The 26,658-nt window shown below is 31.3% G+C and overlaps 2 protein-coding genes across 5 annotated transcripts in view; both read right to left on the reverse strand.

The window, feature by feature from the left end:
- Positions 1-1,164: 1,164 nt before the first annotated feature.
- Positions 1,165-13,272, reverse strand: LOC113553927 (box A-binding factor-like). Of its 3 annotated transcripts, none has more exons than XM_026957524.1 (8): positions 13,120-13,272; positions 9,817-10,004; positions 8,549-9,537; positions 7,713-7,885; positions 6,341-6,469; positions 4,174-4,282; positions 2,396-2,585; positions 1,165-1,527 (listed from the first exon to the last, which is right to left on the reverse strand). In XM_026957524.1, the coding sequence occupies exons 2-8, from the start codon at positions 9,999-10,001 to the stop codon at positions 1,437-1,439; spliced, it is 1,866 nt and encodes a 621-aa protein (XP_026813325.1). In that variant the 5' UTR covers positions 10,002-10,004; positions 13,120-13,272; the 3' UTR covers positions 1,165-1,436. The 3 variants fall into 3 exon arrangements, with proteins under 3 accessions (XP_026813325.1, XP_026813324.1, XP_026813323.1); XM_026957523.1 differs by lacking the exon at positions 13,120-13,272 and adding an exon at positions 10,786-11,198; XM_026957522.1 differs by lacking the exon at positions 13,120-13,272 and adding an exon at positions 10,115-10,539.
- A 6,408-nt stretch (positions 13,273-19,680) lies between these two features.
- LOC113551601 (box A-binding factor-like) overlaps positions 19,681-26,658 on the reverse strand; it is a 43,182-nt gene continuing 36,204 nt past the window's right edge. Inside the window, exons 4-8 of one of the 2 annotated variants that reach the window (XM_026953934.1) lie at positions 26,217-26,597; positions 22,374-22,543; positions 21,119-21,286; positions 20,840-20,909; positions 19,681-20,301 (exon numbers count right to left, since the gene is read on the reverse strand). In XM_026953934.1, coding sequence (XP_026809735.1) covers positions 20,012-20,301; positions 20,840-20,909; positions 21,119-21,286; positions 22,374-22,543; positions 26,217-26,597 — 1,079 coding nt within the window. In that variant the 3' untranslated portion in view covers positions 19,681-20,011. Of the gene's footprint in view, positions 20,302-20,839; positions 20,910-21,118; positions 21,287-21,757; positions 21,886-22,373; positions 22,544-26,216; positions 26,598-26,658 lie in introns of both variants that reach the window. The other variant, XM_026953933.1, reaches the window with a different exon arrangement.

The raw sequence follows: 26,658 nt of genomic DNA on the forward strand, positions 1-26,658 counted from the left end.
ACCCTCTAACACTGGCCACTATAACAATTAATAAATATGTATGCAAATTATAGTAAACAACATAAGGACATAACTTATAACACATTAAACCACATTCTTTAACTAGGATATTGTATACTTAGCAGTTATCAGTAATGATAATTTACAACTGGTTATAACTTCATCATGGTCCATTAGTAATTAATATTTTTTTTCAATGATCTGGAAGTACAATTACAATTTTAAATTAATTAAATATTAAAACAGTTACAGTATTGTTAATCAATTTAAGAAAATGTTTAGTACACACAGAATAATTTAAACAGAAAAAATACAAAATCGAGAGGACTGAAAGGCGGTGTCGGTGGCGGCAAAAACTCTTGAAGAGTTGTAATGCCAATGAAGACGAAGAAGAAGAATTAAAATGATTTTGAATATTTAATTTATCATTTGCATAATATTACAAATTATAAGTTTTTTTTATTTACAATTTGAACGGAATCATAAATTTTAACTTTCTATACATTTTAGAATTAAAAATAGTTCACAAAACTCCTTATTTTATAATATTAATTTCGATATCAAGTGCACTCTATAAACAAACAAACTCATGCAAAACATGAAGTCGTCCGTATAGGGTATAAGCTATAATAAATTATTTATTGTAGAAAATAATAATAGAACAGTGCTTACAAAAAATTGTAAATATTTGTTTAAAGACTATAAAACAATAATATGCTATTCATTTTGAAACAGTTAAAATATAGCAAAAGGTCAGAGAATATTGACTTTGGTAGAAAAAAATAGGACAGTTTTTTTTGTTAATCATCAATGAATGTGCAATTCTATAACTTATTAAAAATAAATTAATTTGTCATTTAAAATTATATAAAATACGCAGCTTTAGTACAAAGTAAAAACGCAAAAAAAAATCAAATACATAACACAATGAAATTATATTTACAATGAAAAATATAATTGGAATGGATACCTACTGTAAATATTTCAAAGTTTTCAAATTCAGTTTACTTGAATGTTGAAATATTATTATTTTTAATCTACTTATATTTAAGTTATTTATTATAAAACTATTTAATTTGACTAATCGATTTACAATTGTCCATATTTTTCATTTAAAGGTAACTTATTCTAAGTATAATAATTAATCAAATGAATACACATACATTAAATAAAATAAACAATTAGCTATATTTTCATCACAAAACCGTATAAGATTATATATATATATAATATATAATTATCATCCATTATCACTTTACAGACTTACAGTGCATGATCACATTGTTATAACAAACTATGTTTATATAACATATTTTGAATATATAAATTTGCAAATGAACGAATATTCTATACAGTAATACTAAATTGAACAGGATTGCTCATAAAAGTACCTACTGCATTAATATATTAATAATATACCGTTTACCGGTTGGCAATTAATCGTCTCTTACATTTTGATTTCCGGTAGAAGTGATCACAGTGGTCAGCATGTCTCTAGAACCCAATTGTTCCATCGATTGCCCATTACTAATAAAATTAAAAGAAACACATCTTAGTTATAAAACAAAAATAATTTTTATATAATAATTAGTATTTTAAATTGAAATGTTTTAGTTCTATACGTGTATTTTATTATATACTACTCTGAAAAATTAATTTAAGTTCTTTAACCCAATTTTATTTTAAATTTGATTTTAAAAATATATATGCAGTAAAAGATATGATAAGGATGAAAAATATTCATTTTTAGTATAAATTTTAAACGGAATTTGGAAATACAATACAAGTTACATGTTTAAAATACATTCTAGTAAATATACATTGATACGTAGGTATATAGTTTTGAACACTTTACTAATTATTCAGCCAACACATTTTGTTGCTTTAGACATTTTAACAATTTTCAGTTGCTCATAAAAATAACTAAAGATAAAGAAACATTTTAAACATTTGTCGAATATTCTTATTGAGTTAACTTTGTATTAAAATGTTAAGTTTTAGGTAAACTCAATCAAAATATCACAAGAAATAACTATATACCTTGTTGTTTTATAATTTCTCTATATTTTTATTTTTTAGTCGATATATTTATTTATTGTTAGGTTTTTTACACTAATGCCAGTTTACGATAAAAAAATTATTTTTTTTTATTATTAATTATGTAATATAAAGCATTTAAAGCACATCTTTTAAATAAAAAAATATACATTCCTTGCTTATCTCAGATGCTAAATTACTATACAAATAATAATTGTCTAATCTACTTCTTAGAACATTTGAGGTAAAGTCCCTTATTTCAATTAAAACATGTTTTATATATTATATTAATGTGCAATATTCTAAATTTAATAACTAATATGTAACTTATGTTTTAAAAATATTTAAATTCATTTACTTAGATGTATGACGGTTAAGGTTTGTTGGCGGTGGGGGTAATGAAGGGATGTGAATTTGAGAGCCGTGAGGCAGGAAGTGTTCTTGTGATGTCATCACAGCTTGATCGTAACTAAGATGTCCGTGTTGATGTTTGTTATCCGAAGAATTAGTAAACAAGTGAGGAAGTAGAAGCTTTGTTGTTACTTCTCCTACAACATAAAAATCATATTATTATTATTGCATATAAATGGAAAATAATTCATAATAATCATAATTTCTGAATGTTGAAAAATACTTGACTCTTAACTGTTTTACCTAGTTAATATTTTAAAGTTAATTAATTATTGGTTGTTGTAATGTAAAACAAAAATATGAGTAATAAAAAAAGCGCCTTACAAAAATGTAAACGCAACTTATTTTACAATCTTACATTATAATGAATACTTTTTTCTAGAAATCTTTCTATTCCTTCGATTATATGTATATTATAATTTTCTTAACAATAAAAATATTCAAAATATTTTATAATTCTGTGTACTTTAAACAAAATATGAAATTATCTCTAGAATTAATAATATTTTTAGATTTCAGTTTTACAAATTATAAACCAATGAGTTTAATAATAATTTAATTTAGATGGTTAATAATATGATAATGATATTATAATTGAGTTTTGAACTTTAATATTATAATATAATTGTAGTTATTAAATAATTATTTACGATTTAAAGTAATTAATTGTGATGTTAAAATGATTATTTAATATTAACATTATTAAATCGAACATAAATCATTTACAATTGTATTTAAACTAAATAAAACAATCAATTCGTGTAAGATTGGGTTAATTTGTAGTTTATACTCATAGAGTAAAATTATTTAAATCGAGTTAACTCGATTTATATTTCTTAAGCAGGTTGGTTTTTTAAACAGCCGTGTTTGTTCAAGTTATGACGTTTATAATTTGAAATATATAGAACAATTATTTGATATTAACTTATATTGCTCATAATGAGCAAATAAATTATTCATATAGGTAACATTCGATTTAACATGAATAACATTAAGCATAAACTTTAGCTAAACAAGAAACTTTTAATAATCTATTTTGTTAATGAATTAAGTTTTTTATCGTCTATTAATTTCCTTTGTAGTAGAAATTATTATTATTATTGAGTGGTATAATAACCTAAAATTGCAATGCATATGAAAAAGAAACTAATCACATATTTACATGGTTTTTAAACTATAGGTACGACAAACTGCGATGGTACAATAGGCATTCGTATAGATATATTTACAGCAATACTTCATACATTCAACTATTCAAGGTAAAAAGTAAATTTAAACTTTTAATGTTCAGAGAAAGAAGTATAGAACGTGCAGTGTACGTCGAATACTACAATGTGTCAAAACTCGACTCACTGTTATTATTATATTATTATATAGTTGATTTTTTTATGTCACCGTGTTTACCGCCGCCACGAGATCGTTAAACATTTTTCCTTATCAGTTGTACACCACCTCCAACTCTTTGTGCACTTCACCTCTTATTCCCTTGTGCAAACACTGCAATATTGACATACTCGCTGATAAGGCCATAAATCCCATGCGCGCGGGTCGTGTCACTCACTAACACTGAGCCTCCCCCAAATGCACACAACATATTTTTCACCGAAAAAATAAAACAAAAGCCGTTACCACGTAGATAGGTACCGATATAGTATAATATTATAATATTATATATTGTACACTGTACATCGAGCCGATTTATTATTATTATTGTTATTGTTATACCTTTCTCTTTAGACGACGAATTTTGGCTGAAACCACCGATGGACGGGTTTTTCGGTTTCCTTTTTCTCGTTTGTATGCCGTCTTTCTTCATCGTCAACGGCCTATTGACCTGAAATCACCCATGAGACAATGTTTATTTTCAAACCCTAGTTAGTCATCTGGGTTTCCTAGTTAATATTGACACAAACAGCACACAACAGCCATCCGGTGCACGTAATATGGCGTGGGTACACGGTACACGGTTGTGCGTGCGCGCGTGTGTGTTTGTATATTATGTGTGCGAGTGTTTGTGTGCGTCTATGACGGAGGTTTGAAGAAAAGGTTTCGCTCTCTGCGGATATTTACACACCGGGTGACGCGATATGAGCCAAAATAGGAGCCACTGACGAATTAAAAGTAATTATTGTTTGAAATAAGAGCGAAAAGGAAACGAAAACGCTAGCCAACATAATATTATACGTGGTGCTAGTTTAGCTGTTTAACCTGCGAGAAAATGTTTGAAACGTTTTATAATTTTATTACTACACCACTGCGCAGGAACAGTAGGCAGTACACAACCGGTCCGAGTATATTCTTTTCGGTTTTTTTTCTTCTTAATATACTACAAATGTTTATTGTTTACGACGGACGAAAGCAAAAGCCGGTTAGGAGAGACCAAGACACGACAAACGACAATAGTATTTAGAAAATACGAAAGAGCAAACAGATAATAACTATATATTATATATTAGGTCCGTGGGAACTGGGAATCTGGGAATCGAGAATAGTGCCATGTATATAGTACATTATATACCGATCGCGGAAATTTAAATAATATCTACAAGTTGTTAAACAATATCGAGATAAGTAAAACAAATCTTTGGATATGTTTTAGAAAACGTTTGTAAATTGTATTAGGACACGTTGTGTATGAGCCCGTCGACTGACGAATGACCGAATCGTATAATATATAATATTATGAATACCTACTATTATATTTTACTAGCTGATCTTGCACGTCATTACCCATTACAAATTAAATTCCCACAGAATTATCCCTTCATAAGCTCTGTTAAGTGTTAACTGCACAGATTTTCAATAAAATTATTCGAGTTGTTTGGACCAAATGTAGAGTACAGATTTAAAATTATATCCAATCACAATAACTATTTTATTTTTTATAATACCAACAACAACAGATAAATATATATATATTTTTTAACTTATAGTTTTTCACATGCCATCTAAATTCAAACTGAAATGAAAAGTAAAAAGTAATAAAAATATAGCCTGATATTATGGATTTTTTTAAAACGTTAATCGAAAATTTTATAAAAATTGATCGATATCGTGGACATACATAAGGGTCATCTGTTTTAGGTCCTTAATTTTATGTAGTGGATATATTTATTAATTATAGGTGATCCTGCACAGCGTTGCCGTGACAAATTAAAATGTCAGTGGATTTACACTGTCTTAAACTCCGTTAAATGTAAACTATACATATTTTAAACATAGTCATTTGAGTAATTCCAATCAAATGTCACAGGTCTAAAATTATGTAAAATTATAATAACCATTTTATTTACTATTTATTAACCAACGAAAACAAATATTCGTTTTACGTTCACCAATAAATTTCCGTGTGAGCCTTTTTTAAAACGCAAAATTTAATAAATTAGCTTTGAGATTCACATCTTTGAGTATAGATTATCTACATACCGAATAGCAGATCCGTAAATGACTTGACTATGGATCGCTTATACACACATAAAGATTGTCTTTTATTGATGTATAGATTATACTGGCATATCGACATTTGTCGGGAAAATGTTAGGGTTACGTTTGAAAATGACACTCGCGATAAACAATAATGATACTGACCGACTTTTACCATGTGTGTAGACACACATGCGCCAATGGAAAGAAAAAAAATCGTTCCTATTTTGGGTATGACTTTTCAAGTGAACAATAATAACAAATAAAATTATTAACAAATATATATTATTATAATATATACTACCTATTATGATTATTAATGCCGACTAATGAGTAAAATATGACGACGTGTACACGTCAAATAGGTATCGACGTCGTATAATAATAAAAAATAATAATATACATATACATACATATATATATATCAATACATCGTACTCACGACGATCGTTTATGAACAATAGCTTACGTTGTGCAATTTGAAATAGAGACCACAAGCGTTACACACAGGTTCTCCGTTGTTGTTTCGTCTCCACAGAGTCGTCGTATTTGTCGAGCAGTTAGCACAGGCCACTCCGGAACGTTTGTTTCCTGTTTGCTGGAACGTGTTAAACCAAATTTCAGACCATATTATAGACGACACAGTGACCAGAATATGACATTATTATTATTATCATTATCATCATCATCATCATCATCGTGTCATTATTATAATATTATATGATATATAATATATATTGTATACACGCAGGCGATTTTATTGTCGATAGTGAGTACATTATTATTGTTACGACTTTTCTGTGTACAGCCACAGACCGCAGCGCATACGATCGTATATTGGACATTTTTTTAAGGGTATGCACTATATATTAATAACATATGTATATAGTTGTTGGTTTATTGCTTATTGTTGAGTGGTTTTCGTTATTGATCGGCCCGAAACTGACCTATAGACAATTATATGGAGTATACTGCGATGAGTATGAATAGCTGATAATACGTGCTCAGGGTTGTTTAATCGATTAATACCGTTGAAACGATTATCAAAATACACGACATCGGACGATTTGACATTTCAATAAATATATTTAAGAATATTATTTGCTTTCAAATTCACTACCAAACTACCATATATTAAATGTAATTAGTGTAATCGCTCTAACTAGTGAACAAAAAACAAATTAGCCAGTGAACATTTTTTTCTTCAAATAACTGATGATATATACCCACAGAAAATAAAAATATTATTATTTACTATATTATTATTATTATACATTAAAAACTGAATAATTTTATAGGTACCTATATGATTAGTATGGACTGTATGATTTCTATAATATAATATTATATCTATGCATCTGATTTAAGTATAGAAAATCAAGATATTCGGGTACCTACAATTTTTATCAATAGGCTCTTTAATTAAAATAATTTATAATTCTTAAAATTTCATTAACATGAATTAAATATAAGAATGAGATCTCAATGTTATCATTATAACCATAAATTATACGATTAGAATAATCACTTTAAAATTTGACTTTTAAACTCAATTAGTTTTTATCTGTCCATTTGTTTTTCAACGGTTAGTTTTTGTTTTTTGTGTTGGTCGTAAATCTCTCAATCGTAACGATAAATCATTGTACATATATTATACATGGCCCGGTTATTAATCAACTATAATAGTACATTATAATATACTATATTATTATTGTATAGTCCGCCGGTACAAGTAACTATATGAACTATACACATATAAAATAATATACCGGCATAATATAATAATACATTAATATAATATAAACGTGTCAACATAAATGGTTTATCGTGTCATATCGTACTTGGGTGGTTTTCTTTTGCGCGGACCTGACCGGCGGCCGATTCACTCCGTTGATCCTGTTGTACAAGCCGCACGCGTTGCATAGATGGTGGCCCGTGCCGTCCCTTCGCCACAGGGGCGTCACGTTGGCTGCGCAATTCACGCATTCCTTCATGTCCACGTTCAGGATACCATCTGTAAAAACCGACAAACAACAATCGTCAAAGTGTGTTTCATATTACAGTCTAGTGTCCCAACTATATGTATTTAAATATATAGAGCTTTAGAGGCCCCGAGGGTCAAAGAGTACTTAATTATTGTGCACAATTATCTTAAATCGAAGAAGCTACGCTTACATCTGGTGTCTCCGTCTTACAATAGCGTAACATATCAGTTCACGTTAAACTTTGTAACTTTGTTAGTTTAAAAATTAGATTAAACATATTATGAAACTTAACGGTAAGAACACTATTTGTGTTGGTAATGTTGAACACTAGTTCAATTTTTTAGTCAGTTATGAGCATTTTTATACTTAAAATTTTTTTTGAAGCACGCAAAACTCGCTAAATAATTAAATTATTTATATAAACAAAACTAACATGCAAATACAAATAATTTTCTTACCGTTAAGTTTCATAATAGGTTAGTCAATTCACTCTAATTTTTAAGGTGTAAATAATAAACGCGGTTGTAGCATCCTCTTAAGTTACATCGAGTAGACTTTGAATTTATACTCAAAATATGTAAATATAAGTATTAATAGGACGTCGATCAATCCCCTTCACTTGTGTGATTGTGGCATAAATAATGTAATATAATGTATTATTATAGAGTAAACCACCACCTGTGTATACGTACTTTGATCGTAGTGTTCGTCGATCCACGACGGTCCGGGGTTACCGGTCTGGAAAATGGCATACTGCTGAGTCACCTGTATGCTTCCATCCGGGGGTCCTAGGCCTACTTCTTGAATTTGCAGCGCATTGGCTGCTGCTAAAGTTTCGTTTGCCGCCGTTGTGAAGTCTGCCACCTGTTGCTCATGGTGTCCCCAGAAATCCGGTTGTCCCTCGCCACCACCCCCGCCGCCACCACTACCGTTGACGTCGTCTTGATACTCGGGTTGCTGCTGTTGTTGTTGTTGCTGCATCAGGGTCTGTTGAACGTAACCACCCTTCTGGTGACCGGCCTTTACACCGTAATCTCCGCCACCGCCATGGCTCTCCTTGTCATAAATGTTGAATATGTCGTTCACTGGTTGTTCGCTTTCGTACGTTTGGTATGTCTGGTACGTGTTCTGTTGCTGGTAATTCTGCTGTTGCTGTTGTTGTTGTTGTTGTTGTTGTTGTTGTTGTTGTTGTTGTTGCTGCTGCTGCTGTTGTTGCTGCTGCTGTTGATAGACGTCCGTAACCGACTCTAGAGTTACATAACTGGAATTCGGATCCATTTTATTTTGCTGTTGCTGTTGCTGATGATGCTCGTACTTGATCAGGGGCTGTTCAAAACCACCTCCGCCGCCACCACTGCCATCTTCAGGCGACTGTCCTCGATACTCCAAGTATCTGATCCGCTGATATCTCTGATTATGGTTTGGGAATTCAGTGGTAGCGACGTACCCATGAAATGTGGGCAACTTTTCCATCGGTATTTGCAAATTCACTTCGGTACCATCCACATTTCTCCGCAGTCGGATAGCTTCTGCGGGCGGACTATGGTCCTTTTGGTATTCGTCTGGTGACGCAGCCTCTTCGGGCGTGTGTGCAGCCGGAGTGCCGTTTTCATTGAATCCGTCCATAAGCACCTCCGTCGGTACGCATTCCGTATTATCGGGAGTACAGTTTCTAGATAATCTAATAGACAGAAAAACAAAATGAAAACAATATAAAAGTGTACCTATTTATACTGTACATGCAATCGACAAACCAGTTACATGTATACTATAGTGTATATTATAAATATACGTATGTAGTATGTACGTATAATATAATAAGTAGGTAATACTGTTGCATTATAAAACAATCAACTACATATAACACAGTTATATGACGGAATTCCGTAATAATTATTATCTACATATTATACGATAAAAATATTAGACAAACATCGTATTGTACGGCCACTGCACTTACCCGTTGTGTCCAAAGTCTCTCTGTTGTTGCACTTTTAACTGCGACATGGTGTCTGCCGCATTGCTCTCGTTCCTGGTCTGCCCTTCGATATTAGGCACGGTGGTTATGAGCCCCGACGTCGTAATGGTCCTGATATGTGCCGGGGCGGGTCTTATCACCCCTCTAGAAGTCCCGTCGCCCTCCATGCCCTTTGACATTAATTTATTCAATTTCAATACATGTTATTATTATATATCGGCGAAATGAATATTATTATTTATTTATTATATAATAATATATAATGCATATATATGTATACGTGTATCACTTTTGACGTCGTACGACATTGTGTCCAGGACGTTATAGAGGAACAAACAACGGTCATTATCGCGTCTGTGGGGGTCAAACTCGAAAGAAGTGAGAGTGAAGCCGATGCGTCGACCGCGGCGTCCGGGCGGCCAAACCGATCAAATACGATATTTTTTTACGTCATTAACAACAAAAACGTACGCACATAATATTATGTTATTATTTATAAAAATATAATATTTATATTTTCTATACAAACTCTACAATAGACGACAAAAAACTACTACACGTTATGTGTGCGCGCGCACACGACACACACACACACACACACACACACACACACACACACACACACACATGCGGCGCACACACACAAACGCAAATGGACTATCGGACTACATATCGGGTTTAGGGACACTACCAGGCCGAGCGACTAGCGTGAGACTGGTATTTTGGCTGTGTGCCGCCACGTCGAGTGCATCTTTTTATCTCGAAACCCGATGAGATAAAAACGGGTGCCCCGATATCTTTGTCGCCCGTTTGTTCGATAACATAATAATATTATACACACAATATATATTCGGAATAGCCGTTGTCTAATCTTACCCCAACTTTCCTGTCAGAGATATCCCGGTTCGCGTGATAAAGACTACAACGACACGGAAAGAATAAATAATTTACCTGGGCGCTATCGTGCCCGACAGTAGCGTTTCGACGACATGATCGTTCGGTGCGCCATTATCGAACGGAACGTCCGGGAACAACAACAACAACAACCACAACACCGCCGACAACGACGAAAAAATCGTATACACCCAAAACAACGGGACAAAGAGTTCTACGACTGCAAGACTCGAGTAATTTACCGCGTTACGAGTAATGGCTTACTACCGCGACCTGCAGGACGCGTTATTCTGCAGGACGTCACGACGAGCTCGTTCATGCGGTGCGCGACGGACGAAGGTATATTGTATAGTGGTGTGGTCGTCGCGCGTTTTTTCAATCGAAACCGATTTCTCGGCGAGAAAATCAAATAGAACAAAATACAATAATTATGCTCGAACTAGAACAAGTATATCATCGTAATATGCGCAATGACTTGACGACGAGTTCTGTTATCTATCTCCGAGGGGATTATATAAGGTACACATTACACACTTAAGTTTCGTGTTTACTTTGAGGTTTTTTTTTAGCTTTTCAATTGTACATTTGGAAGCTTATAAATGTTTTAACACACCAGCGGATGAACATAGCGTGGTGTGTCTATTTGTTTCGTAATCACGTTGTATAGGTACTTCGAATCTATTAATTTCGTTTAAGTGCCACGGCAACATTAAGCGTCTTTGAATAACTATATAGATTATAGATGATTCAAACTGAACATAATAACGCAACCGACTGAAACGAAGAGCTACACTTTATTATAGGTTAGATATTTAATTTGAAAAAAAAATATTCATTCATCTAATAAGTGCAATCGTGCTTTTTTAAAAATCTAAAAATACAACATTTAATTTTAATGGATGAAAATTCTAAAATATATAAATTTATAAATCATATAATAGATATAATAGTGTTAGTATATAGGTCTGTAAGCAAAATGTTATCATAGAATTCCCTATATTTGCAATTTCAGTGTACGTTTCCTCGTTGGTCGTTTTTTCATACATACTTATCGGTTTTTATTATTTTTTTTTTTTTTTATTAAAATGATATAAAACACATTTGATTTATATAAATAGCATTACGTTTAAATTAAAAATATATTTTTCTTGAAATTCTCATGTATCATGATTAAAACATCATGTCCACGTGGTTATCTAACAGGCGTTTAAAGTTTAACACAGGAGTGGTGGTGAAGTAGGTAGTTCAAAAGTATTTTATCTTTGAACATTATATCTACTCCACCCTCTATCTGTCTAAACTTTAACGTACCTATAATATAATAAGATAACTACGTGGTCAGTATTCAGTTATGAAATACCAACATTTAAAAATATATATATATATTTGTTAAAAATTAATAATTATAATTTTATTTATTTATTTATTATAATATCTAAAATAAACATACCATTTTACACCACAAACAACAATAAAAATACAAATTTGTAAAATTAATTTTTGAACTGTAAGGGAACGATAAGTTTCAAAAAACAAGGAAATCTGCAGATATGTGAATAATATTCATTTAAATGTATCAGGTTTGTGTTCAAATTATTAATCTGTATTTCATTTCATTAACTAACCTAAAATATGAATGGCATTTAATTTACTATTTAAATTCATTTGTAATTATAAGTAATAGAAAATTACAGTGGTTTGACCAAGTTTGCGTCCAACTTTAAAAAGGTGAAAATCGATTTTGATTAACTATAGAATACTTCTAAGTATTATTTTTTTCTGGTAATAAAAGCTCAAATTGTACAATTGCACATCAATTCTTATAATATGACACTGTGATAGATGATTTTCTAATACATACAATTTGCAAAGTCGATGTAAAACGTTGAAAGCATAAAATATAAAATTGTTGTTTGCAACCGTTCATGCGCTAATTAATTATTTTCATTTATTTTCACTAACAAAAATTAATTTAACGCTAAATTCCAATGAATATCTTAATTATAGCTTTGCAGATAAATAAACTACTAGTGTTTATAGCTACCGGGTAATATGATTTCTTATTATCAAACATCACCGTGACTAATATTATTTGAACGAGTTCAACGTATGGTCAATCATTAATTTCGAAGAATCTTGTAATTCATAAATAAAACATAAATTAATAATAACTAAAAAGACAGAATATCTTTTTGTCGTATGCTGCGGCACAAATTATAAATACATTCGAAAATATACTTCTGGTACAACGGACTTTTCACGACGACAAGACACGGCGCCATTAGGTCCACCAAAAAAGTGGTCAATAGATGTTTTATTATAATAATAATAATAATAATAATAGAAAAAACATTGCTACAAAGAAAATATCGTTAATGAGATTCGACTTACCTGTGTTTGGAGTACACAGTGTTGGGTTCACGGCGCGAGTTTATCGCGACAATATTATATTCGTATAAAATTTATCTTTGATTTTTTTTTTTTTTTTTTTTTATCGAACCTGATGTAGAACTCTCCGTTAAAACCGATCTGACACTTGACAGGTACGCTCGTGAAAGATAATTGTCTTGTACAGAACTTCTCGCGTTATGTTTTTGGCTCCACCTACGGCGGCGTCCCACTACTGTCGCGCGTACAACACACCGAAATAAAAAAAACAATTCGTACGCGCGCGGTTACAAATCGTAACTAGGTAAGATCATAATATTTTTTTATTTTATTGCCATTCTAATATACGAGAACCAATAATCGTACAAATCATATAAATCGTGCGTGTGCGTACACTTATAATATACGAATTACATGTCAGTGGAAATACACATCGAAGTCCGTATATATTATGTGTTTATACATATATACGCGTTATATTATATTATGGCGGCATGTATTACTTTTTTGAAGTGGGCGCATATTATATAGTTACTTTTCAAAAACGGTTATTTTTCTTCTTAATATAATAATATATAGATAATTTATATTATGCTCTAGTCACGTACTGCTGTAACCGGCGCGCGAGCAATAAGAGCGCGTTCGGTTCAATAATATTGTAATCATTGATCTTTACTTTGCATTGTATTATATAATAATATTTAGACATTATATCGTCAACGAAATAAAAAGAAGAAGAAAACGCCGATATCCAGATTAGTATTATTTTACTGTGTAGTATAACGTATTCAGTATAATTCGCTTCGTATATTGTCTCTCCAGACGCAACACACGAGCCGCCCGGCTGAATATTACCTATAATAGTTGAAAAAAAAAGATCGGCTACACGAGGATTAATTCGACCATTAATCGGGGCCCAACGTTAACAATGCAGCGGTTCGATCTGGGTATTTCGGTGGTCCGGTATATTATATGTCCGCCGCGAGTACATTTATATGTACCTATTATAAAATATCATGTCAATGGGCTTTGTTCAACACCCTGTTAATCCGTAGTCAGTACGGAAATTATTATTTTATAGGGCTTGATATAATAATCCGTACATTGCAATGTAATTTATACATGTATAATATGCGTACGATCATATTATTACTGTTGTTCGACAGAAATACGCCTGTATATTATATAGTTAAACCTTACACTAGAAATCTGTCTGCGGATCTCGAAACCGAAAAGAGCACTACGCAGTTGTACTACACGATAAAGTGATCAGTGAATATAATATAGCCTCGTGATAAGAGAGCTGAGGGGTCCCCTTCGTGGTATTTTTCCCACGTATAATATAATGTATATTGTAATAAGTTTTGGGTCGTCACTGGAACATGTTAGCGATAATATTATAATTTATAACTGGCTATCAGTATGTTATACTTATAGTTCTGGAGATTCATCAATGGGAAGAAATAAGCAGTTAACCGCCTCTAATGACTTGTAGGCTGTAGCTTATTGTGTAATTAATTTTTCTGTAAATGTACTCTTTCTGAATTTCTGATTACCTACATCGATATTGAGAATAAATTCACTGAAATATTAAAAATAACAGAGTAAAATGGACCGTAGGTATTGAACTTTAATTTGATGTTAAGCGTTGGTTATAGACATAAAATAGCAGCTACGACGTTCTCTGTTTATTGTATAATAATCAATTAAAAATTAAAAATTGAATTAATGAGTTTTAATAAGCCTTTAGTTTTCTTTCCCTTATAAATGTTTCAAATAATGCTTAGATACATTGTTAAAATACATGTAAATATTACCGTATTAGTTGGATTATAAGATTTTATATAATTTATGTTGCTCACTTCTTTTGAATATTTTCCCTCATTTTTCTAATTTTTATGAAGTATAATGTTTAGAGAAATTATTTCAATAGAAGTTTAAATTTAAAATTTAAATTAATTATCACTAAATACAACGACCCAATGGCTACTGGATTTATTTGTATACAAAAATGTTTGTAAGTAGGTTTATAAAAATAAATGGAATAATTACATTTGGCCCATTTTACGGTTATTACACTTTTTTTACAAAAAACTTTTCTACATAGTTTCATTATCAAATTATTTGATTTTGAACTTTCTCTTATCTTAAATTACTTATGAAAAATTAAAAACATTTCTGTTAACACAGAATGGGAATTTTTTTTTGTTTCCATAAATGTGGTGATTTTGATTAATTTCATCCGCCCACTTATATTACTAATTTATAATTACAGTTATATTTAATAAAATTGATTGCTAACTCAAGATAATAGGTTGAGCCGATATCAATTATATTTTTGGGAATCAAAGATTTTATTATACAACATTTTTTATATATTTATAAATATATATATATATATATATATATATCATTTTAATAATACATATTTATTTATATAATATACATTTGTAATATTGATAGTACCTACGTCCTACACTAATTCTCATATTTACGAATTGCAATCTAGTTATTATATCTCTATTTATTATATTTTTTTAATTTTTCATTATTTAATGTTATATTATATATATATATATATATATATATGATAATTACTTAAATCAATTTAATGTGTTCATTAGAAATGTTTCAATATTAAAAATATATTTTTGTATTGTACAAACTGTTATTTAAATTCCATTAACGTGGATGAGCTTATTTAGTCTATGACAGTATTGTTAAGCATTCTAGTAAAACAATTCAAGTATCATTATACTCGTACTTATATTGGTGCCGAATACAATATTTATTACTTTTTTCCTTGGGTATTAAAATGACGGCATTTAAAATAGTTAATGTTTACATGTACCTACTGAATAGTGAATATTTTAAATTTTAAATGGTATTTAAACTTTAGCAATAAAATGATTTGTTGTTGATTTTTATTACAGTTAGAATGATTTTACATCATAATAAGTTTACCTCTCCATAAAAGTTGACTTATGAACGATGTACTGCATAAACTCAAATCAATATCTCGTGATCTGCCATTGATACTTCCTTAAAATAATATTATTTGTATAATTAGATAGTGAAGACAGATTATATAAGAACATTACTAGTCGGTCTAGTTTCCCAAATTCTCTATTCTATCTAATAATATGTTATTATATGTATTATATGTGTATGTTATATAATGAATACCCATATATTTTTAAACGGTAACCAAATATAAGTATCGAAGCCAACCGGGTATATATAATGTATATACCTAATACAATAATTGCTGTTTTTAAAATAATTTTTTTTTTTTAGGTTCAGTAAAGGTGTTGCAAATTGTTAAAGAAATTCATATTTATAAATTAAATATCTAATTAATCTAATTTATATCTTACTACACAATATCTGTCAAAAAAATGTATACAGAAAATTGGGTGCAAACCAAGTTATTTGCATAAGTAAAAAAAATAATCAATTTTTTTTATGTGTCTGCGCTTAAATATGATTGATTAATACAACTAGTATATCACAATATTACCGGTTTAAGTAAATATAAAACTATATATTACTTACATGTTACATTACATTATAATATTAAATAATAAATAATATATTATACAGTATCACTAGTGTGTGTTTGAGGGGGACAATTAACGATATTCTACCGCCCACCCACAATAGCTTTTTTTATTATCATTCATGTGGTATACAAATATACATCTTAGTTAACCTTCTAAAAAGTCATACTAAGGAATATATTAAGCGTGAAACATTTTAATCTGTATTTCTATAATAAGTATTATAAACTAAATAAAATATTTTAAATTTAAATGTATAATTGATAAAATTAAAAAAACAAATTTTTCCCCGAAAATTATACTCAAATACATCACTTTAAACTTCAAAGAATATAAAAGTAAAAAAGTATTCGTCGAAATGTATAAAATCGAAAAATGTTAGCTAGTATAATATGATTACAAATCATTACAACAATATGACATACGAACGAACGCAAGAGCGAGAGGAAGTAACGGCTATTGATTACTCATATTCATAATCATGTCAACCGCATTTACCAAACAAAAGCGTAGGACGTTTAATAATCAACAGAGATATCGGGAACGAGCAACAATTTATAGTGAATCTGAATTAAAAATACTAAATTAATGTTGTTAAAAATACAAAATATTAATTTAGAGTAATAAGAGGAAAACAGCAAAATAATGCATTATGGTTTATAGTATCTCACCGTATAATATAATATAGTTACGATGAATGCGAATACCAAAGACCTATAATACGCAGATAATGGTATTATCGATAATTAATATACACCAAAATACCAAATACTTATAATATACCATACACAAAAAAACAGTATTATAATAGCAACGAAAAATTATATTATACTTAAAATAACATTCGATTGTAATTTAGATTATTTTACATTAACATTGCTATATAGTGATCAGAAAAGAGTTCATTTAAGAACCTACGTCACATACCGTATTTAAACCCGTCTGCCGTATCCTGTAGGCGTATAATATTTTAGTGGAACGAACTTCGGGACCCAGAGCAGTTTTCGATAAGAATCCGAAAATATTTTAACCATTTATATCGAAACTAATAATTGACTGTCTGGTGTATAATATTACAACATGACTAAATGTAAACTTGTACGGTCCAGACAGAGCTAATGACTTATAAATTACAAGTATATGACATTTTTTTTACTCAAGGACTCAAAAAACCATCACTATAATATAATATGACCTGTACAGCATAGACGTGCGAACTGGGTATGCTATCGGTTTATTTTTTTTGGGGGGGGGAGGGGCAAAGACTGAAGTGACCGATATTGTATAACGTATTGCCACAAATATGTACATTGGATATTTTCAGCTTTCACTAAGTCAGCTTATACATTTTTCATTATTTCTAGGACTGATACACTGTAGGGTGTAAGATTAGAATCCAATATGTTTTTTTTAATTGATTGTATTTTTAATAAAATCATAAAATTATTTAAACTTACAGTTATTGGTAGTAATACGTTGGATTACAAGGAGGCAGTTTAATTTGCGGGAATTGTAAATCTGAAGTCATGTGTAAGTATACATTTTTTTTTTAGGGGTCGTTTTGTATACCGTACGAGTCTAAAGCAAATTAAAAATAGTCGTCAAAAAGTTGAAAATCTACCTGCAGTTTTTGATAAACACATGTTTAGGGTATACAATTCACTTACTATTGTCTACTTCTAACTAACCTAATAAGCATACAACGATTACAACGTACTATTGGAATTAGCAGACGAACGTTGTGATGCTATACGGAAGGAATTCTGTCAAAATTTAAATTCATTCTACAGACACAGTAAGATCACAAAACTTAATAATTTAATTGATTCTTACGACTGTCGTTTAGCATGAGAGTTTAAAGATTTTGGATAGCTATAAGAGTACCCCTACCACGCCACAGCCGGTGATAGACAATAATATTTGTATATTATATTATACGTTATCGCTATCGCCGTACAACAATTTCTTCCCATTTGGATTATACGTCTAATGCTGCACATCTGTTCAAAGAGTTGACATTATATTGATTGCGACGTTATATTATAATTTATAAGATTTGTATCGAAAATAATTGTGAGTTCTGTACTTACATAATAATATTATCACAGTATTCAATTTTTAATATTTGATAAATAATTGAAAAAATGATAAGTTCCATTATCAGCTATCTACTGTAGCCTATCAGATTAAAGTTACCCAATTACATAGTCTTCATTAATTGAACTTTTAATTTGTTTGCTGATATGTTTTTACATTTTAAATATGAACTAAATAACTTACACAACATCAAATAATGACAAGACTCTATGGCTCTATAAAAATAAAAACTAAAAAAGATTTTAGTTAGCAATAATTTTTAAGTTACATATAATATTACACATAAAGATTTACTTATTTACAATTATGTAAATGTTTTATCATTCAAAATAATGTCGAAAAAGCAGTTACTTAAATGATTTAAATGATAAGTAATGCATAAAATGTCTGTACTATAATTTGTTTTAATTAAACAGCAATTTTTATTTAATTAAATTTACATAGTTCTAAATGTTTTTTTTTTTTGTGTAAAAATAAATCGATTGATCATACACGTTTAAATTAGTATATAAGTTGCTCGGTACTATGACTAAATAATTACAATTTTACAACAACAAATATATCTATTATAATAATAATGATGACAAATATTATTTTAAAATTAACATGCTATAATTTTTGGAATCAGTAAATATTTTTTTTTAGATCAAGTTATCACTAATCAAAATATTTCAACAATTTTTCTAATCACAATTTCTCATTGATCAAAAACGATGACTTAAAAATAAAAATAATATTTTTAAAGAAACTGATATTAATATTAACAAATTAAGTACAACATATGTACAATAAATTAAAGACTTATAAGTATAAGAATGTACAATACAGTAAATGCTACTTAACAAATCAGTGTTTTATAAATAGAGATTCAATTAGAACAAAAAATAAAATAAAATATTGTACTTGTGATTAAATAAAATTACTTATATGAGCTTATAAATTTAAGTTCCATAAATTTTGTTTCTTGAACGTAATATAAATATATATGCAGTCTTTGCTTTTTGAAAAAAAAAATAAAACTCCTTAAATAATGTCTTTGAAAATTGCCTACATTTCAATCAGTAATGTATGTACTATATAAAATAATGTAATTAGTTAAATAATGTAAATAATAATAATATAAATAAAACATAATAATTTTTTGATTTGTTCGTTAATGATAAATATAGTTATTATAATATTGAAATCAAAAGGTTGATAACACTCTAAAGAATAGTCAAGGAGAAATATACTAATTTTTAGGAATTAACTGACATGGTTAGAACACTAGGCCTATCTTTGTTGCCGCTGTTTATGTTATTATTGTTGTTGTTGTTGTTATTGTTGTTGTTGGCAGATGCTAGGCTTACTATATGTGGACTGTTGATAGGCTCTTGTGACGACTCTGACTTAATGACATCATAGTATGCGGGTGTTATATGTGTGGCTGTTTGATACAAGTTGGTATATGCAAGACCCGAACTGGTACTGCCATGATTCAAAACACTGCCGGATGTACGGTGACAGTCACTATAGTTATGTTCAGACGCTATAAGAAAAAGATGTTTAATCAGTATTTAACATTAATTAATAATCTATAGTTATTAAACATTTTCATTACACATTCATTTATAACTGTAATGAATTATATTCAATAAAAAAAATCAAAACTTATGAGTACCAGAACTCATGTTAATATTAATATACTTAATAACATTTTATATTTATGAAAATTATCGACTAACAGTACACTAACAGTGTGCAAGTACAGTATAAAAAGAACCCTTTTTTACTACCTAGAAATAGTAATAATAAGAATTATAATAATAATGACAATCATTATTATTATTTATCAAGTAAACACTGTACTAGTAGTGATACTTAATAATAAACAGTAAATTTTGTCGCTATCATATTTTATAGTCATTATTGAACAGATATTATGTGCATTATCTGTAGATTAGTCATAACTGTGTAACTTTTAACGACTAAAGATTTATTATTAAAATTAAATAGTCAATAGAAGTTCTTCTTTCATACAATTATACCATAAAAAATAATAATAATTAATAAAATATTTGACTTACGTATTTCTTGTTTGATTCTCTTAGGTTCTGGTTCTATCTTAGATCCACCTTTGGGCTTGCGCTTTCGTGTCTGAAAATCATAATGAAAATTTTCAAATTAAGTACAAAAAAAAAAAAATAAAAAAATGTCTATATATTTTATAGTCCAATAATTAGTACATAGATTTTAACATAAGAAAATTCATGAATAAACTGAGCGAGATTAATTTGAGTAATGAATTGTGAAAATTAATTTGAACATATACGTCATATTCGCATTAAAAATAAAATAATAATCACCTGAATAGAGTCCTTTTTCATTGTAAGCGGTCTCTTGACGCCGTGTAACTTAAAGTACAAACCACATGCGTTACACACAGGTTCACCCACTTGATTTCTGCGCCACAACGATGTGGTGGCTGTTTGGCAATTTGTGCACTGTAATCCTTGTCGTCTAGATGCGTTTTGCTAAAACACAAATTTTTACCGTTAGCTTTATGCATAAGTAACACAACAGCATGATGATTTTTTGCGCTTGTTAAATGGCTGTTGTTGTGAGAATTCAAAACATGCAGCACAAAGCGTCTAGCCACCGGGGAGCCGAGACCGGAAGAGCCAGTCGCGATTTCAAGTTTTGTTTATGAATGAACACGCAGATTAATAACCTCGTATCTGTGTTGTGACAGATTAGAAAACGGTCATAATAACGTCATAATCTATACAAATGTTTTTAAATGCATGATAATGGAAGCCGGCGAATTCGATTATTATTAGTAGCACGTGTTACGGTTAGTGAAACTTTATTATGATTAGAAATGTATATTTCTTCGCCACTGATGTTACACACATCGTCGCCGACCGATATCATAATATAATCTCGAAAGATATTAAATAGAAAATACTGTTAATTTAGTAAATTTAGTACATAAAAATACGTACCATTCTTCTCGTGGTTTTCTCTTCTAATCCACTGGCTCCAGATGATCTTGCAAAACTGGCGGGCACATGATGATACAGAGGACCCTTATAGAAATCCCCAGAACCGGACGAGCTCGGGGCGGAAGCCACTAAAACAACAGTAAACAAATAAACTATGTTAAAATTTACTCTTTTATTTAAACTGTTTCAAACTTTAAGAATGACGACCGATTGGGAGGACGGCGGTCATCGGAGAAGAAATGATGTATATTTTATAACAAAAAAAAAAAAAAATCATAAACAAAAACATCAATTCACTACAAAACGGCTGGTTACCAGGTATTTCTACAAGGGCTCTTGTTTCAATAGTAAGAGGAGAGAAGTTATGCTGAAACACTGTTAGAAACACTTACCTGGAGAGCTGTATGGTACACGATCCAGTAATTAAACTAATTAAGACTACTATAGGTATTTTTTTTATGTAGACCTGCGCGTTTATTTTTTTTTTATGTTATTTGTATGTTAAACACTCCAAGATAGAGACAACAAATAATAGCGAACAAAAGCTCATACATGCAAATCGTATATGTAGGTGCGTGTATAAGCTGCAAAGGATTTTCTTTTTATAATCACTAACCAGCCGTTTTGGTTGTTTCACTAAGGGTCTGTTTATGCCATTCATCTTGTAGTAAAGTCCACACGCATTGCATAAGTAATGGCCGGTGCCGTCGCGCCTCCACAATGGTGTGGAAACCGCTCCGCAATTCACGCACTCGCGACCCTCGCAAAATACTTCCATCTCGTCGACTGTATAATATATGTAGATATATATATAAATTTGCACACACAAACAAAATACGACGCTATGTTGACACGTCTGAACAAACGACTGCACCCTATTTATTATACAATATATTGAGGGGCGGTGGTAGTGATAGTCTACGAGAATGGGAGAAGGCGTGACTAGCCATGTCAAGTATATAATATATTCGCGACGCCTATTAAGCACGTGGAAGGGGTTGTCTGGAAGAGTTCACCCGTTCATCAACAGCAACTCCCATCCCCATAAAATATATAAAGACCATATAATAATATAGATATATGGATACGACGCAGTAATACATAGACAAATGGAGTTTGCTTTTTCTTTATTAATTCATGAATTATTCGATTCATATAGGTAATATGCGCCGCACAACCTTACAAATCCATTTCGTTTAACTAGAGATTAATCGGTCTTAAACGCGCAGGCCTACTATACGTATATACCGAAATTATATTTTTGTGTATACCTAAACCATCTTATATGTTATTTTTATGACCTACATAATATATACATGTATCTCACTTAAATTAAAATACAGTAGAAAAAACATAAAATAACGCGGTTGTAGAGAAACGATCGTAAACTTGGGATCAACATATGTGTTTCGAATAAATATATACTAATCGATATCCCGGGGTGTCGTCTTCATCACACTTGCAGAGGGTTTTAGCGCCGCGGCGAACGCACACATTAGCGAGTGGGTGATTCGATAAATATTTGACAAGGTGGTCCGAAGGCAAATATTAAAAAGGGCAAAAAAAAGGTCTATTAGAGGATTTAATATTTAAGGCACGATATTATTTTACTGTCCCTCGTCCCACCCTAACCGTGTCATATACACCATCGCCCCGAGGTCAACAAGCCATGTAAACGTCAACAATCTTCCTGTATAGCTCGTGACACGACCCTTCGCTGGCGATGAACCGATAAACAGCAATATCGTATCGGTGGATTGATTACAATCGAGACGGACCGTCAACTACCCGTCATCCGTCGGTCGCTCTACAGAGTTATCTAAGGGCAACATGTGTAGAAACAAATAGACGGGTGATGATGGTGTCAATAACTAGTGAAAAATAAAAAATAACTATAACGCGCGCCACCGTAAATGACTTGAAAATAATACAAAATTAAATAATACTATTAAATAGAAATTTCTAAGCATAATTGAAAAATCCACACCATCACTATTCACAAAATAATTATATTTCGTAAATAATCAAAAATTCAAAATTATATAATTTACCTACACTCAATATCAATTAGTTTTAAACAGTTGTACAATATAAGCCGGTCGCGCGAGCCTGAAATGTGCGTCCGAATCACTATACGTGACATTAACCACGTTCGATTAGTACTACGACAATTAAAAATGGCACGCAATTGCGATTAACACACGTAAGAAAAAATAACTATATATTATATATACACATTATTTTTTTTTTTTTTGTGTGCGTTTAAATACGAACGAAACAATTACATAGTACCTACATATTATTATGTGTTATTTTAGAAGGGCATCTATACTGTAAAGTACGGAGGCTATTGATCCTGCTCGGTGCATGTATAATTTTTCGTTTCCAACATGGCCGTTACTGATAATGAGCTTCCGTTTTCCGTGTGTAATTCGGGCTCTGGGCATAATGTTTATCGAGGGAGCAACGAAATTCGTGATAAAACGGTAGGGAAAAAATACAAAAAAAAAATTAACGGAAAACATATATAAATACAATGATAACGAAACGGTGACTTAACCTAGTTTTTATATTTTAATATTCATTGTCCGCTTGTTATTATATTCGTACAAACTATCGTATATAGGAGAGTGTACAGTGTGTACACACACACCGACTGCAAGGAAACTGCGTCGAACGTTGATTCTGTATTATAGAGCACAATTTATAATATGGAAACGTTAACGATTTCGTTAATGATATAAACACCACCACAACGGGTACACTTTTAGAATTACAATTCGAAAAAAACAATACCATTCCGAGTAAACACTGCAGTATATTATACTGTCGTGATGCGTATATATAAATGAGACTAAACGACGTCAACATGTATACATAATATGTATTTGTACACTACAGTTCATTTGATTATATGAAAAGATAAATCCTGACGAGTCAATCTTGCATCAATAGGTTAAAAAATAAATATTATCAACAGGCAATCGTTTTGTTAAGAACTGGTATTTTTTTTTTTTTTTTTTTTTGTCAACTGGTAAACTTATTTTGAAATTATGAACACAACAGCGTAGCTATAGCATATAAAATATTAAGTATAATTTCCGTCAGATTTGTAGCGTGTAGATTTATGTATGGGGTCTGTAGATCAAATTAAAAATTTTAAAACCGGGTGGTATAATTATTATAATTTATATAGTAATACAGAATATTATTTTATAATATATAACAGCAAGACATAAGACAGTCTGCCTATTCAGATATATTAAGTAGCAGCAGCAACGGTGGTAGTTGGGTTAGGTCAACCCGACCTCGAACACACGTTTTTACCACCAGCCGCCGAACATTAATCAAAGACAGGGGATGCACGATATTTGGACAAGACGGAAAGACACACACGTCGCACAATGTATATTGGCACGCACGACGTTCGACCACGAGGGCGGTTGGGTTGTGTGTGTGTGTGCGTGTGTGCGAGAACCGTATAATCAATATTTACGAGTATTTACAAAGTATTATAATATTATTATACATTTTATAGTGTTGTGTATTGATATTAAAAAAAAAGGCAAAAGGCAAAAGGCGAGTTCGCGAACACGTGTTACTTATACGGCATCACGACCACCATCGCCGCCACACAAATGGTACACGATAATAACATGTAAAGTACGGGGTTCATGTGTGTGTGTACACCAGACGGCAGCAGACCGGTGTCCTCTAAATGGGCGTTTAATTAATGGCAAACAGATATTATTATTGAATCGTATGCGTTGTAAACGGAGACGGTTCCCCTCCCCCTTCGATCCTCGAACGCACACATTGTTTTTGTATTATTATTATTAAAATACATATACACACGACGGACAAGCCCGCAAAAGGTTCCGGTCGCTTTGGGTGGGCAGTTTTGCAGCGTGCGCGTCCCCCAAAAAAAAAAACACCTACCCTATTAATCGGTTACCCCACCACAGGGGATTCGACGACAAACTCTTTGCGCATTCTCTTCTACACGGCTATTATTATTATCATTATTATTATTGGTATTTTTTTTATATGTATTATATTGGGTCGTAACCGACCCGGGTTTAGACCGTTCGGCACACGCTTATAATAGTAGAATGGTATACTACATCTTTTGGTGTGCACCGCGATACGCACACACACACACACACACACATATATATAATAATAATACACATATGTACAACATGTTTATACATGTTGTAATAATAATAATAATAATAATTATGGTATTGGCGTTTTGCAAGTCCGCGCGGGTAAACCTACATTTTAACGCGCCGACGGAAGATAAATATTCGAAAACATAATTAGCCCAATAATTATAAGATTTTTTCCCCCAAAGATTTTCTAAAAACGTTTTATATGTTTTGTGCGGGTCGGCACGTAGTATCGATCGTCACATACAAATCGTTAAAAAATACATATATTATAATATTATACTTACAAGCTGACAACGAAGCGGCGGCCGAGAACGCATTTGGCCGACTCCGATTGTTGATTTGCATTGGAGCGTAGTTAATAGTGCCATCCGTGTTCGCGTAACCTGCGGCGGCCGTGGCCCACTGGAGCGACGACGTGTCTCCCGGGCCACCGTTATTGACGGCTGCGGCGGTCAGATGGTACGGCGTCACACCGGGCGTGGCGATCGAGTGGTACGATGACGGAGCTGACCGGGACGAACCGGAAGCTGTGTACGCGGACGCTGACGATGTATGTGTACCGAAACGCTGAGCGAAAGCTGGCAGACCACCACCATTGTGGCTGGACTGCTGCTGTTTGCTTGTCGATGACGGAGAATATCCTCCGGTCCCGTCTTCGGACACGACTACAACAAGGGAATAACAAGAGAAAGCGGTTAAGTAACGGAAAATTTGTATAATGTATTA

The sequence above is a fragment of the Rhopalosiphum maidis genome, chromosome 2 (genome assembly GCF_003676215.2).
Source record: "Rhopalosiphum maidis isolate BTI-1 chromosome 2, ASM367621v3, whole genome shotgun sequence".
NCBI classification, from domain to species: Eukaryota; Metazoa; Arthropoda; class Insecta; order Hemiptera; family Aphididae; genus Rhopalosiphum; species Rhopalosiphum maidis.